General features: G+C 44.1%; 1 protein-coding gene across 1 annotated transcript in view; it reads right to left on the bottom strand.

Annotated features, from left to right (window-relative positions):
* HMCN1 (hemicentin 1) overlaps positions 1 to 18,310 on the bottom strand; it is a 291,307-nt gene that overhangs the window by 55,789 nt on the left and 217,208 nt on the right. The window contains exons 66-73 of the mRNA XM_056867441.1: positions 17,049 to 17,232; positions 14,605 to 14,702; positions 8,193 to 8,471; positions 7,527 to 7,723; positions 7,322 to 7,403; positions 3,902 to 4,038; positions 2,867 to 3,008; positions 603 to 750 (exon numbers count right to left, since the gene is read on the bottom strand). Of these exons, the coding sequence (XP_056723419.1) occupies positions 603 to 750; positions 2,867 to 3,008; positions 3,902 to 4,038; positions 7,322 to 7,403; positions 7,527 to 7,723; positions 8,193 to 8,471; positions 14,605 to 14,702; positions 17,049 to 17,232 (1,267 nt within the window). The remainder of the gene's footprint in view (positions 1 to 602; positions 751 to 2,866; positions 3,009 to 3,901; positions 4,039 to 7,321; positions 7,404 to 7,526; positions 7,724 to 8,192; positions 8,472 to 14,604; positions 14,703 to 17,048; positions 17,233 to 18,310) is intronic.

Raw genomic sequence — 18,310 nt, 5'->3', positions numbered from 1 at the left:
AACTTACTAATTACTAATAATATTAATAGTAAAGTATACATTGTTTTAATCAACCTTATTTTTATTTCATAAACATCACCGAATAACTGATTGAACTGTTTGTTGGCTTCCTTTATACCCTGCCTTGCTCCCCAATTTTATTCTCACAACAACCTTGTAAGGCAGGTTAGGCTGAGAATGTGTGATAGTTCCAAGGTTACCAAGCAAACTTTCATGGCAAAGTTGGAATTAGAACCTGGGTCTCCCAGATCTTAGTTGGATACGCGAACCACTATACCACACAGGTTCTGGGATGCTGGTACAACATCTGCAATCCATGAAACTTGCTGAGTGCTCTGGACATGAATGCCAAATCATTGGGGCCTTTACAGTCTCTATTTCAGAGTTCTGATTGGCCTTTCAGGTATCCAGTTCAGAGCTTGAAAGAGCTAAAAATCTGTTTCTCCCCAAAACCTTTCCGGAGTGGGCTGAATGATTTCACTCATGTCTAGCATATGAGTGATTTCAAGGGGCTGGCTTTAACTCCAACATTAAAAACATATTAGCAAACAACTATAGAGAACATTGCAAAATATTTGTTCACTCTAACCATCATTAGTTACCTGGCACTGTTCCCCGCCAAAAGGGTTCCATCTTTTCTCCATGTGACTCTTGGAGCTGGAATGCCTTCTGCAACACACTCCAAGACAGCAGACATATTAATATTCACAGTCACAGAAGACTGAGGACCACCTTGGATCATAGGAGCAACTGTGTAAAGGGAAAATTCCAGATAGCATCAGAAACACAGTTTCCTTTGGGACTCGTTTAAATCTGTGCCATTGCCTCTCATTAGGCAAAGGGTTTTCTGCCATTCCACAGAGGCTAGGTTTATATGTGAAAACAACATCCAAAAATCTGCTTCAGTCCATAGAAGTTGGCAGTGGAACTATATAACTCTTTTAACACACTGCATAAAAGACATTATGGCTTTAAACGAATACCTAATAAGCTCCAGATTGCAAATGCTGGCATATTGCTCATACAAAGAAAATTATTTAAATTTTTATCCCACTTCATTTACTGGTATGTAGCCCTGCAATATAAATGTATAGCAGTTTTACTGTGATGGCCACTTTGGATACATACATATGTTGCTGACCTTGGTCTTGGCTTATCTAATATATTACACATTCTGACTTGGGATAGCCTCAGGCTAGCCTGAGCTCATCCGATCTCAAAAGCTAAGCAGGGTTGGCCCTGGCTAGTATTTGGATGGGAGTCCTCCAAGCAATAGCAGGGTTGTGATGCAGAGACAGGCAATGGCAAACCACCTCTCAACATCTCTTGCCTTGAAAACCCTACAGGGTCTCCATAAGTCAGCTGTATAAATATATTTATTTATTTATTTTAAGGAAACCTTTCTATGTTGAGGAGAGACTTAGTGGAAGGGAGCCACTGTCTATCAGCCCCAGTTCCTCTAAACAATGGGAAGCCCAATGATTCACAAGGTTGTCATGATATCTAAGATTGAAAGCATCTTGAAAGTAGTAGAAAAACATTTATGAATAACACTATGTAATTATAATGCTAAAAGTAGCCCATTAAGTATCCCTAGTGGAAGGATGCTGAAGGAAAGATCCACAAGGATCTTTCTAAATTGGGTGAGTGGGCAATGTCATGGCAAATCAAGTTATGTGTAAGGAGATACACACTGACTTATGGTGACCCCATAGGGTTTTCAAGACAAGAGTCTTTTGGAGGTGGTTTACCATTGCCTGCTTCCATGTGGACTGAGAGAGTTCTGAGAGAACTGTGACTGGCCCAAGGTCACCCAGCAGACTTCATGTGGAGGAGTGGGGAATCAAAGTCGGTTCTCCAGATTAAAGTCTGCCACTCTTAACCACTACGGCACGGCTGTGGTAGATAGCTCAATGAAAATGTTGATATAATGTGTGGCAGTGGCAGAAAAGGCAAATTCCACACTGCAGCTTATTAGGAAAGGAATTGATAATGGAACAGCCAATATTGTAATTCCCCTGTATAGATCTAAGGTGTGACCTCATTTGGAATACTATATACAGTTCAGGTCACTGTATCTCAAAAAGGATATTGCAGAGATGGAAAAAAAATACAGAAGGCAGCAGCCAAGATGTTTAAAGGACTGGAACACCTTTCCTATGAGGAAAGGCTGAAGAGTCTGGGACTTTTCAATTGAGAAAAGAGATGGCTAAATGCAGGCATGGTAGAGGTTTAAAAATTATGCATGAGGTAGAGAAAATACACAGAGAGAACTTCTTCTCCATTTCCCAAAATACAAAACTCAAGGGCATCCAACAAAGCTGATGGGCAGTAGGTTCAAGATGGACAAAAGGAAATATTTATTTCCTCAACAAGTGGTTGAAATTTGGAATATGCTGCCAGAGGATGCAGTAGTGGCCACAGGCATAGATGGCTTTAAAAGAAGATTAGACAGATTCATGGAGGATAGGTCCAGCAATGGCTACTAGCCATAGTGAGTAAAGGAAGGCAGATGCAGAGGAAGTAAACCTCTGAATGTCAATGACAAGAGGCAACATCAGGGAATGCCCTGATGGGGGTCAGTTGCAGGTAGCCGGCTCAAGGTTGACTCAGCCTTCCATCCTTCCGAGGTCGGTAAAATGAGTACCCAGCTTGCTTGGGGGTAAAGGGAAGATGACTGGGGAAGGCACTGGCAAACCACCCCATAAACAAAGTCTGCCTAGTAAACGTCGGGATGTGACGTCACCCCATGGGGCAGGAATGACCCGGTGCTTGCACAGGGGACCTTTACCTTTTTACTTAATTCAACATTCCCACGGAGATTCCATGTACAAAGCTTATATAAGGTTTCTTTCCCCATTCTTACCATTCACGGCCAATACAAACTCTCTTGCAGTTTGTCCTGCAACATTACTGGCAACACAGGTGTAGTTTGCCACATCAGTTAGGTCAGCATTATTGATTTGGAGATATCTCCCACTGGATAGGATGCGAACTCGAGGAGTTGCCTAAGAAAAGTTTTCGCAAACAAATTATTTTTAATGATGTACAAAACCAGCAGCATTCTTGTTCATAGGATAAGGAGAAATATTGTGAAGGCAGTGGTAAGGAAGAATATATAAATCAACTTTTAAGTGAGGTTAATAGATTTTAAATATCTAAATACAGTAATGACAGACATTCAGCCTGTGTATGCAGAATTGCACGATCCCATTCCCCAAGTGTGGTGTAGGGTAAGTTAGAGTGTCAGACTAGGATCTGGGAGACCCAGGGTCAAATTCCCACTCTGCTGTGGAAGCTTTCTGGGTTACCTTGGGCCAGTCACATACTCTCAGTCTGACCTACCTAAATAGAGTTGTGCATATTGATTTACCTGAACCGAAAATAAACCTGAAATTAGCCGTTTTGGCAATATTCAGGTTTCAGGTTGACCGAATGCCAACACCTGGGAATCTGCCCGAAGCTGAATAGGTGATTCCTGAAAAAGCCAAATAATTGGGCCCAATAAACCCGAATTCAAAATTTACCGAATTTACTGCATTTACACAGCTGTTGTGAGGATAAAATGGAGGAGAGGAGAATAATGTAAACCCCTATGGGCCCCCAGTGGGGAGAAAGGCAGGGTATAAATGAAATAAACAATGTTTGCATAGAGGCCTACTGTATCAAGCTCAGCCACAAAACTGAAGAGCACAATTTTTGTGAGTCAGATCCACATGCATAGGGCTCTACTCTTGCAAATATTTTGTCATCAAACAGCAGGCCAGAGTAGGCCAGGCTGTCACAATCCCAACCACCCACGGCACAGAAAGTTGGAACATCTTTATAAGGTTATGACTAATTTCTCTCAAGGGATATAAGGCCACGATAAAATTGTTGATGGAAAGGCCAGATGACGCACCTGCAAAAGCTCCCCATCTTTCAGCCACATGATTGTAGGAGGTGGCACCGCATCCGACTTGCACTCCAGTATGATCTGCCTGTTCTGCAGCACGCTGAGATGCTGGGGGCCACTTGTGCCGGCAATGTTAGGGGGTACTGTTTTAAAGGGGGAAAAACACAGTGCATCCTGTAACTAAGAATTTAATTTGAGCTAGGTATGGGAAACTGCTAAGTGATGCCCAGCTGAGAACTTTCGCAAAGCTCAAAGTAAATTAATCTGTTGTGGGTGTTCCTCCAAATTTAAGGTCATACCTTATATTGGTGAGATCATCTCCCTGAGATCCAATGCACATCCTTTTCTGCCCTCTTCAATCTTTGCTTAGTACCGTATTTTTCCGTCTATAAGATGCCCCCATGTATAAGACGACCCCTATTTTTAAGGTTAAATGAAGGGGGGAAAGGGGTCGTTTTATACATGGGGGCCTCTTAAGCTCTCTTCCAGAAAGAGAGCAAGTGGCCAAAGAGTCTTGTTCCGTGGCCGCCGGTGTCGGGCATTCAAACCGGTCACCGCCCACCCAACGGGGGGGGGGGCACGGCGACCAGTTTGGACGTTGGATGCCAGCAGCAAAGGGACTAGACTCTTTGGCCGCTGGCTCTCTTTCCCCGCCTCTCAGCTGTTAGGCGGGGAAAGAGAGTGAGGGGAAGAGTCTTGTCCCCAGGCCGCCTGCGTAGGGCATTCAAACCGGTCGCCGCCGCCCCCCCAGTCGGGAGGGTGGAGACCTGTTTGAACACTGGACGCCGGCAGCAAAGGGACAAGACTCTTTGGGTCACTCTCTCTCTTTCTCCTCCTGTCAGATGACAGGCGGGGACAGAGAGCCAGCGGCGAAAGAGGTGGCTGTTGCCGCCGGCCCTGCCACCTTCTGTGTATAAGACGACCCCCCCTAATTTTGGGGCTATTTTTTAAAGAAAAAAGGTCGTCTTATACATGGAAAAATATGGTATTTGTCCACATGCACTGACATAGGTTGAATTCTGCCTGGATCTGGTTTCTGGCACACCATTGCTAACCAATGTTTGGAGTTAGGATTTTCCTATAGCTACCACATGCCAGAAACGGTTATGTGGAGCAGCCTTAACTGATTGGCTTCCTCACTGCCAAATGCTGAACATTATTCCAGCATTTTCCTGACTCTTTTACAGGTCAAGGTAATTTGATCTGTGTGACTGCTTTCCTCTGCAATTGTTTGTAAAAAGGAAATGTGACTCAGAACCAGCCAACCATAAAACACATGTATCCAAGTTCCTAATCTGCATACATAGGGCACAATACAATCCTAACAATTAACAATGCCAGGTTTGCAAGCTCCACTTATGTGAGGTACAAAAAAGTTTGGATGTGTGCATGAAATCTCCTAGAAACAGGTCCTCTAGATTGTAACCCATCGGTGAAACCGATATGTGCACTTGGAATCAGTATGTTATGAAACATTTGTAATGTTTATGAACTGTGCTGTCACAATAATTCAGTATTTTCTTCATACTTGTTTGTGACCAAATAGATGGACCAGAAGATGAACTCAATTCTTAATTACTTACATATACCACAGAGTTCTGCTATTTCATTAAACCTACTTCTGAAGAGAATGAAGAGAAAGATGCAGTGCAAAGCAAGAAAACCCTGTTTCTTCTACCATTCCCCTTAAAAAAAGAACGGGCTCATCTAGAGATGATAGTAGGCAAGGCATGGCATCCAGGCTGCTGGTTGACATGAACAGAGAGGTAGTTGAGAAGCACCTGGCTGCATTGGATAAGTAGAAATCCACTGGGCCAGACAGTATGCACCCATGAACGCTCAAAGAACTTTCTAGAGAGCCTGTGGAGCCTTTGTCCATAATCTTCCAGATCTCTTGGAGGATGGAAGATGTGCCACAAGACTGGAGGAGGGCAAACGTTATCCCAATTTTCAAAAAAGGGAGGAGGGATGACCCAGGAAACTACAGGCCAGTCAGTTTGACCTCTATCCCAGGGAAGATACTGGAGCAGATATTAAAGAGATCAATCTGTGAGCATCTGAAAGAGAACTTGGTAATCTGGGGAAGTCAGTATGGATTTGTCCCCAACAGGTCCTGCCAGACCACCCTCGTTTTCTTCTTAGATCGAGTGACGAGCTTACTGGATCGAGGGAATGAGGTCGATGTTGTTTACCTAGATTTCAGAAAGGCTTTTGACAGGGTTCCCCATGATGTTCTGATGGGTAAACAAAAGGACTGTGGACTGGACCCTAGGATAGTTAGGTGGATAGGGAACGGATTGGAGAGCCGCAGTTCTCAAAGAGCAGTTGTCAATGGCATTTCATCTGAATGGAGGGAGGTGTCCAGTGGGGTTCAACAGGGTTGAATTCTAGACTCGGTACTTTTCAATATTTTTATCAGTGATCTGGATGAGGGTGTGGAGGGACTACTCATTAAATCTGCAGATGACACCAATTTGGGAGGAGCAGCGAACATACCAGAAGATAGAGATAGAATTCAAAGAGATCTGAACACACTGGAAAAGTGGGTGGATGTGAACAAGATGCAATTCAACAAGGATAAATGCCGAGTTCTACATCTGGGTAACAAAAATGAGGGACATGCATACTGGATGGGGGATACACTTCTGGGTAGCAGTGTGTGTGAACAAAAACTTGGGGTATGGGTGGACCATAAGTTAAATATGAGCAGGAAGTAATGCAGTGACAAAAAAAGCTAATGCAATCTTGGGGTGCATCAACAGAGGCATATCATCCAAATCGCAAGGTCATACTTTTGCTGTACACAGCATTGGTCAGGCTGCACCTGGAGTATTGTGTGCAGTTCTGGAGGCCTCACTTCAAAAAGGATGCGGACAGAATAAAAAGGGTGCAGAAGGGAGCAATGAGAATGATCAGGGTCCTGGAGACCAAGCCCTCTGAGGAAAGTCTGAGGGATTTGGGAATGTTTAATCTGGAGAAGAGGAGGTCGAGGGGGGACACGATCGCTCTCTTTAAGTATTTGAAGGGCTGTCACTTAGAGGAGGGCAGGGAGCTGTTCTTGTTGGCAGCAGAGGATAGGACTCGCAATAGGGTTTAAATTGTGGGTGAAAAGGTACTGGCCGGATATTAGGAAAAAAATTTTTACAGTAAGAGTTGTTCGACAGTGGAATCAGCGACCGAGGGAGGTGGTGAGCTCCCCCTCACTGGCAGTCTTTAAGCAGAGGCTGGACAAACACTTGTCAGGGATGCTCTAGGCTGCTCCTGAATTAGGCAGGGGGTTGGACTAGATGGCCTGTATGGCCCATTCATACTCTATGATTCTATGATTCTAGGTCTTGTATGGAGACACTATATAGCTTCAAGAAAAAGCAGAGAGAATTGTACAACAGCCTTTATGCAGGAGAATAAATCTTAAATTGACCTTACCATGAACTCTCAGCAAATATTCCTTATCATCATCTCCTGCAGGGCTAGAAGCAAAACAGGTATATCTGCCAGTGTCTTCCACCTACAAAATAATCAAACAACTTCAGTAAGGAACAAAACTAAAATAAATTAAAGAACAATCTTGTAATGGTTGTAAAAACATTTGACTAGGTGTCCCTTAAATTAATGATTCTGTTTCAGTTACCTGGGCATTAGATATTCGAAGTACCTCTCCTCCTCTCAGGACATGAATCTCATCTGTTTGGGGCAGTGGGCGCCCATCTTTCATCCATGTAATTTTAGGGACTGGGATGCCAGTAGACATACAGAGGAGCTCTAATGGATTGTTAACCACTATAGAAATTTCTTCTGGGTGTTCTGATCCATTAATATGAGGAGGTTCTGCAGAAGGAGAAGGCCAAACCATCATGACAAACACAGCTACACATCCAAATGGACTGGAAAGACACCATGGAGAAGCATCTTCCATGCTATCGTTGTCTAAATCAGCCCTAAGGCCTCAATTGCTGCTAATCCACTATAGCAGATTGTAGGCGTTTTAGGGAAACTCTGAAAAAGATGGCTACTTATTGCATGACTACCATTTGTAAATGGTCCATATGGGAAGCCAGCCATGTCCAGGTACCACCCACAAAGTGAGGCCAAGTTTTATCATGCTTCCTGATTCCCTGCATGCTTCCTGAGATTAGAACACATGCAATTAGTGTTTTTAAACACTGAATGTTTATGCCAGCAATTTTATGGACAACAATTTAGATCTTTGGTCTAAGTAGACTGCTTATGACAGCCTGAGATTGGCCAGTGGTCCAGGGTCTTGACATTATGGCACTGAAAAATTTAAATTCCTTACCTAACACTTTGAGCATAAAGTGCTTGCTGACTTCCCCAGCTTCATTTAATGCTACACAGGTATATCTGCCGGTGTCATCAGCCTCTGACTTTGCAATATGAAGGGACATTCCTTGGTTTTCTAAAATCACATGGAAGCCAGGGTTTAAGAGCTGGTCATCTTTACGCCACAATATTTTGGGGGCTGGTGTTCCATTTGCCAGACACATCAAGGAGGCAGGATTTCCTTTTATAATAGTAACTTCTTCTGTTCCTCCACTGTTGTCTATGCTTGGTGGTACTGCAGAGAAACAATGAAGGAGAGATGACAGTATTCATGAAAAAGCATGCCTTCCTCAATGAGGAAGTCTGTAACATCTTCTCTATGCAGACAAAGGTTGAGAAAACAGAGTTGCACTTACCTGTAACTGCTGTTCAACGAGGTCTTCAGTGCAGGTACACATTGGGACTGCATTTGTGCAGGTCTGCTAATCAGAGGGTTTTTTTTTAGTTTTTACCACCAGAGGGTGCAGCACACCAGAGCCATGATTGGACTCTCCATGAAATCATCACTTGCTTAGGCATAGCCCCCTTCCCTCAGTTCCTCCTGAGCCGCTGGAGTCAGTGGGGGAAAATTAAACTAGACAACCAGAGAGCTCGCAGCAGGGCAGGAGTGAGGGAATGTGTGCCTGCACTGAAGACCTCGATGAACAGCAGTTACAGGTAACTGCAACTATGTTTTCATCGTCAGTCTTCTGTGCAGTCCCACACTGGGATTTTACCAAGCCACTTACTAGGACGGAGGGAGGAATAGCTACTGGAGCACCACTTTCCTAACTGATGCCTCTTCTCTTGCCTGCAGGTCGAGGGCATGATGTCTGATGAAGGTGCCCGTGGAAGCCCATGTCACAGATCAACAGATCTTCTTTAGAGGAACTCCCTGTAATAAGCTGCGAACGACATATGCACTCCGGTAGAATGGTGCATGGATCTTGAGCGGGCACACCACTCCAGGCTTCTCATAGCACAGACGAATCGTTGAGATGATCCACCTAGAAAGAGTCTGTGGCAAGGTCCTCTTGCCCTTATTAGGGGCCTGAGTGGCACACAAATAAGGACATGACCTTACAAAAGTCCCTGGATCTGTGTAAATAAAATAGCATGGCATGCCTGACATCTAGGGATGCTCTTTCTGCATCTGATGTGGGGTTTGGAAAGAACACAGGGAGTACCAGTTCCTGACTCATGAGGCTACCTTGGGTAAAAATCGGGCACATGGCCTCAACACCACATGCTCCGGGAATACCTTCATAAATGGTGGGTCCATCCATAAGGCTGCAACCTCGCTAACTCTACAGGCTGATGTAATAGCCACCAGAAAGCAAGCCTTCATGGGTGCAAGCTCTATCGGGCATGAGGCCAGCTTGCATCTATTGGTTCGAACAGGGCCCCCATGAGTTTTACTAACACTAGTGATAGGGACCACAGGGAAACAATGGGTGAGTCTCCCTTGGCAAAGCCATAGATCTTGCCCATGCTTGTCATTTAAGGACAATAGATGTTGCCATATTATGTGCAAAAGCATCAATGCAATGTTTGCTGGCCTTGATTTGCTGTTTTGAGAGATGAATGGCCTCCATTTGTTGCAGTCTGGCTAACGGTCTCTTATCTTCTGGTACCAGCTCCAGATATGGGGTTAGCTTCTCCTATAAAAATAATTGATACCCTGCAGTAATGGCTTGGTAGTTGGTGATGTGCATACATAATGCCAAGGATGAATAGCTCTTTCTTCGCAGGGAATCCAGCTTCCTCCCTTCTTTATCCACTGGGGAGGTGTGCAGCACTTGTCTCCCTCTGGCCTGCATCTCCTCTGTAATAAAGGAGGGCGGGGTGGTGGTGGATAGCCAAAAATGAAGCTGTTTCCCTACGGATCTTGTAAAAACCCTCAATCTTCCTGGCGGTGACTGGAGTCAAAGCCAGATTCTGCCAGATTTCATGGACTGAGTCCAGGAGACAATCCCCGTGGGAAGGTGACAACCCCCGTGGAGTCCAAATAGAGCCTTCCTAAGATCTTGTCACTGGGTTGGAGAGCTGTGATGGTCACCTCTATGTCCAGAGACTTGGTCATCCACAGCATTTGTTCTGCATACATGTGCAGGTCTTCAGAGGGGGATTCACTAAGAGATTAATTGACTGTTTCATCAGGGCTAGAAACCAATACTGTTTCAGATTTGACAACAGATCCAGGTCGAGGGACATTGGTATCCCCCAGGGACAGGATGCATGAAGGGGGTCTCTGAGAGATGGTGGCAGGAGCCCATCCCAAAGGGCAGTGAAGAGGATCATGACGCACTGACAGATGCCCCAGGATGTCAACATAACAGTCATCCCATCTCCTATGCATGATGGGGATCGGAAAGGCGGGTGAGTGTCCCAGATGGAATTTTCCCTTTACTCCTCATATCTGTCATCATGATCCCACAAGCGGTCAAAGCCCACTTCACCACCTTCTTCAGAAAAGGAAAGATGGGGTGACTCCAAAGAAAGGGTCTTTGGAGGATGTGGCATTATCTTCTGGACCTCTGGGGATGACTCCTTCATTGGTTCTATGGGAGGACGTGTTGTAGTTGAGCGGCCCTTTTGTCTTTTTTCTTTCCTTCAGGAGCTTAGCTGGTGGTTCTGAAGAACATCTCGGAACCAGGGAACTTGATCAGTTCTGGTGGCACTTCAGATCCAAGGGTCGGGCCAATGAGACGAGTGAATCGAGGCCACCGATAAAGCCTTGGACGATCGAGTTGGTTCCAACGCCATTTTAGCCAACGTATCAGAAGATTCCAGAGCTTGTTGTCACAAGATAGTTTTCAGCTTGGCAGACTGGTCATTCCTTGCCTTTGAGGTCAATTTTTGGCAGGCTTTGCAGGCCGGGACATTATGGCCTTCTTCCAAGCAGAGCAGACACAAGTTGTGCTCATCAGTCTGGGTAGGTTTTGCACTACATCTGGTGCACTTTTAAAATAAGCTCTTTTGAGCCATGGTAATGCTGCTCACCACTCAAATGTGTGTGTGGGGGGGGGGGAGGCAGCAAACTGAGAGAATTTTGCTCCAGAAGAAAATATCAGCACTGAAGAAACACAACTCATGTATGGTGGAAAGAAGCAACTGACTCCAATAGCGGCAAAAAAAGGACTGAGGGAAGGGGGCGCGGCTGCGCCTGACCATGTGATGGTGATAAGAGCTAAAAAAAAAAAACCTCGAATTAGCAGGCCTGTGCAAGTGCAGTCTCAATGTGGGACTGCACAGAAGACCGATGATGAATAACATTTTCCTTTAAAGGTTCTATGCTAATTGAAATTTTCCACATAAATCATTTGCAAGTTGCTTTGCATAATACCATCTGGTCTCAATTAAGGTCGCACATGGCCAAATAGATAAACTGGAAAAGAATGGCCGAAAACGCACGGGCACTTACTCCAGTCTCCGCCCAGTCTCCTAACATTTTATTTCCAGTTCCAACCAGGACCAAATTCTCGCAAACGAACGACACCTCAGATGCTGCTGGCTGAGCGTTGTCTCGACCCAAAATGAACCCGGCTTTGCGAATGAAGACCCCAACTGTTAACCCTGGCTCGCCTCAGATTAACAGGAGCCTATTCTTCCGGCATCACGACGTCCCACACGCCTCCAAACCCCTCCCTGCGCAACCTCACCCCCTTTTGTTTCCAAATTTTTTGAAAAGTGGGAGCGCAGGGCCGTCATGAGTCAGTGAGTCGGCCAATCACCACCGGGAGCATGCTTTGCTGAACAGCCAGGAAGTGCGTGTCTCCGACGTTTTCTGTTTTGACGGGCAGATCAGCACGCTGACTCGCCACGGATCAAGAGAGGTTCTGCGCACAGATTGTCCCCCCGCCCGATTTGAACTGATCCTGGCTGGAACGGGGAGGACACTGGGAAGAAACCGGAGTAAGTGCCCGTGCCTTTTCGGCCAATGTCTCACTGAACATCAGGGTTATTTCATAGCGGACCAGTGCCCTTTTGCTACCCTAAATGCTTCTTAGAACAGTTTCCCTCTTTCTTTTCCATCACAATTCTTGAACCTATTTGGTCTACACTTCATGTAATCTTATTGACTGTGGCTAGGGTTGCCAACTGCCAGGTAGTGGAGAGAAAAAAGGCACCTCTGTACTAATACCACGAGGTTAGAAAAAAAAATCAGAATGATATATATACACAAAGTGCAAATTTTATAAGCTACTGAGATGAAACAAGGACCATATACATGACACATACAAAGCACAACTATATACAATAAGTACAATCTGCATAAAGCAGAAATGATTCCAAAGGTCTCAACAGAGTACCAGGTAAGTATTAGTATTGTAATCTTTGTGTATAAAGTCCATATAAAGCCACAATCATCAATGGATTTACTATATAGGGAATCCAGAAGTAGGAACGAAGTACAACCTATTACTTTTGCTTTACAGTATACCCACTTATCAGGACATATTGCAAGCATTGTGAAAAGACATTGGCACCTCTTAAAGGACATTCCAGGTTGCAGGACTCCGCCCAGAATAGGCTTTCGCAAAACCCCGTCCATTAAGGATAAGGTAGTACACTCGGATATATATCTGTTGTTGGACACTATAAGTGTCACAAATGCATGGCATGTGACCTATGTCTTGAAGTTAAAGAGTTTAGGAGAACTGAGAGTAACTTCATTTTCAAACTGCAGTCCTATACCAACTGTGACACAAGCTTCTGTGTTTACTGCTTGCGCTGCCAGTGTGGCAAATTTTACATAGGTTCATCAATTAGACCGATTAAAATACGCATATTAGAACACAAATCTAGAATACGGGCGAAAATAGCTTCTGCCCCGGTAGTAGAACATTTTCTTGAGCAGCATCATAATGAAAATGAGCTCCACTATTTTGTAATTTGGCAACTTCAAGGGAAACGTTTCAATAGAGGTGACAATGAAAGATTGTTAAGACAGAAGGAGGCTTTTTTCATTCACCTCCTGAATACGATGTCTCCAAATGGGTTAAATCTAGATAATGATCTGACATGTTTTTTATAAGTCTAAGTTGGCTTCTGTTTAAATGCACACTGTCACTTTAAGATTTCTAACTTGCCTTTGGTATGCATCACCAGCAACCATGCACACCTGGGTTTTCCTATGTAATTGAGTAAGGCTGTGTTTGACTTTACTTGCTGCACTATGTGATGTACTTTGCTGACGTCTGATTGAATCAATTTGTACTTACCCTGCATGGGAAGGAATTATGAACGTATAACAGAACTTTTTTGTGAGTATATTGTATCAAATCCAATTATATTTTAATAGTCATAATCTTTATATATTTATATACTGATTGTATAATATTAATTTTAGGAAGGACTGAAGAAAGATTTCCACTGCTGTGGATCTGAAACGGCTGTATCCATTGATGATTGTGGCTTTATATGGACTTTATACACAAAGATTACAATACTAATACTTACCTGGTACTCTGTTGAGACCTTTGGAATCATTTCTGCTTTATGCAGATTGTACATATTGTATATATTTGTGCTTTGTATGTGTCATGTATATGGTCCTTGTTTCATCTCAACTTCCAGGTAGTAGCAGGAGTTCTCCTGCTAATTCAATTGATCTCCGGCCGATAAAGATCAGATCACCTGGAGAAAAATGGCCGCTTTGGCAATTGAACTCTATGGCATTGAAGTCCCTCCCCTCCCCAAACCCCGCCCTCTTCAGGCTCCGCCCCCAAAATCTCCCTCCGGTTGAGAAGAGGGACCTGGCAACCCTAGCTGTGGCAGCTAGTAAAATTTAGTTCATAAACATCCACAACATTATCAAATCAGACATGACAAAGACCTCTTAGTCACCAGGATAATGGTTTGAGAAATTTAGCAGATAAACATGAAGGCAAGGAAGTTCTGAAACAAGTATGTGTACATTAGAATTTCCAAAAACTTTAAAAATGGAGGATGCTTCTTGACACACATGACTATGAACACTGATTAAGTAGATTTGTTGCAGCCCTATTCAGAATTGAAAGTAAGGAATGATTTGTTCTAAGGTTCTAAGGTTTGTTTTTTGTCTTGCCATCTTCTGAGCATGGAGTAGGGGTCACTGGGTGTGTGTGGGGGAGGTAGTTGTTTATTTCCTGCATTGTGCAGGAGGTTGGACTAGATGACCCTGGTGGTCCCTTCCAACTCTATGATTCTATGGGCTGGAACTTCATTTCATTTAGGGGTTAAAATGTTTAAGGATCAAAGATTTCAATAGATGGCAGTTAGGGATCTGTATGGGGCTCAGAAGTGGAACAGAAATGCAAGATAGATGTCACTTAAGAAATGTACTCAGGAAGGGAACATTACAATTTCACTTTGTTATACCCACACACACATTCAAAGAGACTTACCATAAACCTGAAGACTATGATGCTTATTGTCCACACCAGCTCTGTTGGATGCTACACATGTATACGTGCCAACATCAGCTATTTGTGCTCTTAGAATTCTGGGAAGGACACAATCATAATAATTGCTCAAAAGATTATAGTGCACAACCCATTGTTTTGTTTGGTGCACAGCACATTACTAATTAATGACCTTCCCAAGATCAGTACCAATGAAACAAAAAAGGTAAAGGTCCCCTGTGCAAGCACCGGGTCATTCCTGACCCATGGGGTGACGTCACATCCTGACGTTTCCTAGGCAGACGTTGTTTACGGGGTGGTTTGCCAGTGCCTTCCCCATTTATCTTCCCTTTACACCCAAACAAGCTGGGTACTCATTTTACCGACCTCGGAAGGATGGAAGGCTGAGTCAACCTTGAGTCGGCTACCTGAAACCAACTTCTGTTGGGATCGAACTCAGGTCGTGAGCAGAGCTTTTGACTGCAGTACTGCAGCTTACCACTCTGCGCCACAGGCCAGGGCTCTTACCAATGAAACTGCAAGAGCCTTATTCATCTGTTGTATGATAACATCTCATCAGTGCCTGCTGTAGCCTTTAGCACCTTCTCATAGTCAAACAGTCCAGGGAAAGTCCCAATATGCAGTACCAGTTCTGATTTGTGTCTTTGGGGGGGAAATACCCTCCCCCTGTGATCTGTTGTGATTTCTGAAGCTGGCTGGACATGCCTTTTGAATAGTAATGTTCATATACCCCATTAAGGATACATGTGTGTATAAAGTGCTGTCAAGTCGCAGCTGACCTATGGCAACCCCAGCAAGGGGCTTTCAAGGCAAGTGAGGAGCAGAGGTGGTTTGCCATTGCCTTCCTCTGCAGATTCTTCTTTGATGGTCTCTCTTCTAAGTACCAACCCTGCTTAGCTTCTGAGATATGATGAGAGGAGGCTATACCATGCTGCCTTCCCACCCATAAGGGTACATAGACAGCTGTTCTGAGTGGTTGCTCCTCAGCCCTTTCTCTTTAGAGAGAAATTTTTCTCTTCTAGAAGTTTACCAAAGTACCTCCATTTTATAACATAAGATATTAAAAAGCATATAGCTTGCTGCCACGGAACCTGTTATAATGAAGGCTGGATGAGAACTGGACACATTAAGTAAGATAGTAGGCTGAGCAACCCCAACCCCATCCTTTCACCTCCCCTTGAAATCTTGCAGATCAAAGCAATGGACTACAAAAGGGGTACAGCTGAAGGCACCTGACTAACATGCCTGGATGGAGATTGTCCAGGATCCTTCAGAGAAGGGCAGGATGCCAGTGTAACAAATTCCTATAAACTTTCTCAATTTTACGTCCCCCTTCCCCCTAATCTTTTCTGTAGTATCAAAATATCCTTTGTGTTCCCTTCAGGCTATTTAAGAACTACTAACCCAAACATTAGGAACATAAGGCATAAAGAGTAGGGGTGTGCACCAATTTTTTTTCTTTCTTTTTTTCTTTTTTCAGGTTTGGGTTTATTAAACCCGGAATTTTTTAAAAAAAATCCAGAAAATCCAGAGTTTTTGAAAATTTTCAGGTTAATAAACCTGAACTTGAAAAATACTGGGGGGAAACGGGCTGTTTCAGTTTCATGCTGCCTCCCTTCTCCAGGGTCCAGAGAAGGCTGGTGGTGTGGATCTGAAAGAAATCCACACCACCCGCTTCTCCAAAGTCTGGAGAAGACTGGAGGCACGGAGCTGAAAGAAATCCACACTGCCCCTCTTCTCTGGAGTCTGGAGAAGGGGGGAAGAGGGGATATGAAAGAAATCCATCCCTGTTAAAACAACAACAACAACAACAACCCCAAAATACCAAAAAGGTGTTTTTGGGTTTTTTTTAAAAAAAAAATTGGGGATATTGATATTCACACCCCTAATGAGTAGTTTTACAAAGCCTAAAAATCACATTGTGTTGATAACAGTTGTGGAGGATTAATATCAGAGCCAAACGGAGTCAGTCATTCTGAATCATTTCATGCAAATAGTCCTACACAAAGTCAACGTCAGCATACCCTGAAGAAGGGCAGCTGCCGGGGACTGGACTTTGGATGGAGCCCACTGACACATACTCCCTGCCCTTGCATCTCCTCTGCCACCTCTCTGTGTGTCCTTGCCACACTTGCTGGCTTGTATGTTCTCTGCCACCAGCACTCCTAGTTGCAGCAAGAGTAGCTGTGAGTGCCGGTGGTGGGCAGATGCAGAGGTGGGGGGGCATGCATGAGGAAGGAAGCAGGGGGCTGGTGGTGGGCAGAGGGATGAGGGGGGCCCTTGGCACACTTTGCTTAGGGCCCCCCAAAACCTGGAACAAGCCCTGGTCCTATCCCTTGATATCTTGATAAATGAAATGAGTCTCATTTGCCAATCAAAATGAGCAGGACTGAGACTGAATAAAGTTTAAGTAGCTGAAATCTTACCTGAGAATCTGTCCACCTGAGAGAAGTCGGATGTGAGAGGATATAGAGAGAGGAAGCCCATTCTTTAGCCAATTGATCTGTGGAGGAGGAGTGCCCACAGCTTGGCACTGGATGCTTACTGAAGTGTCCATTATGGCTGTTATGGACTCTGGCTCATCCTTATTGTTAGTGATAATTGGTGGAACTATGTTTGGTAACCAAACAGGTGAAGAAAATGGTTGGAGAAAAAACAGTCAATGTATGAAATTATTCCTGAGGAAGCAGCTCACCTTGTCCTGAACCCCGATATGGCAGTAATACAACTTTTCCAGTCCAAGAAAACCATTCCCCAAAGTGTTCCAAGCTAAATAATATCCAAATGTTGCACTCAGCAAACCCCCGAATGTGATTCCTTTGCCAGACAATTGCAAGTCATGCTGAATTGCTTTATAAATCTATCTAAAAATTGTACTTGTAGCCAGCAAGCAGTTTCTGTTTAATCTATCAAAGGAGGTACAAGCAATAACTATTGCATCTTAATATTTCAGCAACTGTATCCTGTAGTTATGTAGCGCCATAACGTCCCAGTGAGTTCTGTTTTTTTGGAAGCCACCATTCATGTGCTTTTCAACTTTTCAGTGCAGAAAGGGCTGTAGCAAGTCCTCTCTTGCCACATTCTCAGAATACCAGGAGAGAGGAAAGCCATGCTAGGAGGTTAAGAAAATAGATGGCCAGTTTCTCCCATCTTGAGGGCTACTCTATTATCCAGGCCTGACTTGGAGGAGTCAGGCTTCATAATAAAGTTGGCATCATTAAGCAGAAAATGTTTTGCAGTTATGAAGCACATAATTACATACTAAACCAAATAAATGTAACCATTCAAATGTGGAAACTCTGCTTCTCATAAGCTGACAGCATTTTGGTAGGGCCATCAGAGGCCAGATAAAATTGCTTCAGAGACTGTATCTGGACTGTTGGCTGTCATTTAGACATCCCTAGCTAAAGAGGCATGACAGAGCAGACTGTGGGTCTCTGCATGGGAAGAATCAGCACAATCTTCAGTTTTTCCTCCCCACCCCAGCCAACCTCTGCACTTGACTTGGATGGATATGGGAAGATGCTGCAAAGTTATTATAGAGGGCCCAGGTTAACTAATGACGTAGCAAAAAAGCCAGTGTGTTGCAGCCAAGGATGTATTTTATATGCCTAGGTACCCCAATCTCTCAATTTATCCATATTCTTGTGTGTGTGTTAAGTGCCGTCAAGTCACTTCCAACTCATGG

Source organism: Euleptes europaea, chromosome 2 (genome assembly GCF_029931775.1).
Source record: "Euleptes europaea isolate rEulEur1 chromosome 2, rEulEur1.hap1, whole genome shotgun sequence".
Lineage (NCBI taxonomy): Eukaryota > Metazoa > Chordata > Lepidosauria > Squamata > Sphaerodactylidae > Euleptes > Euleptes europaea.
Note: the sequence above shows the minus strand (reverse complement) of the source record. Positions and strands in the feature narration are given on the sequence as shown.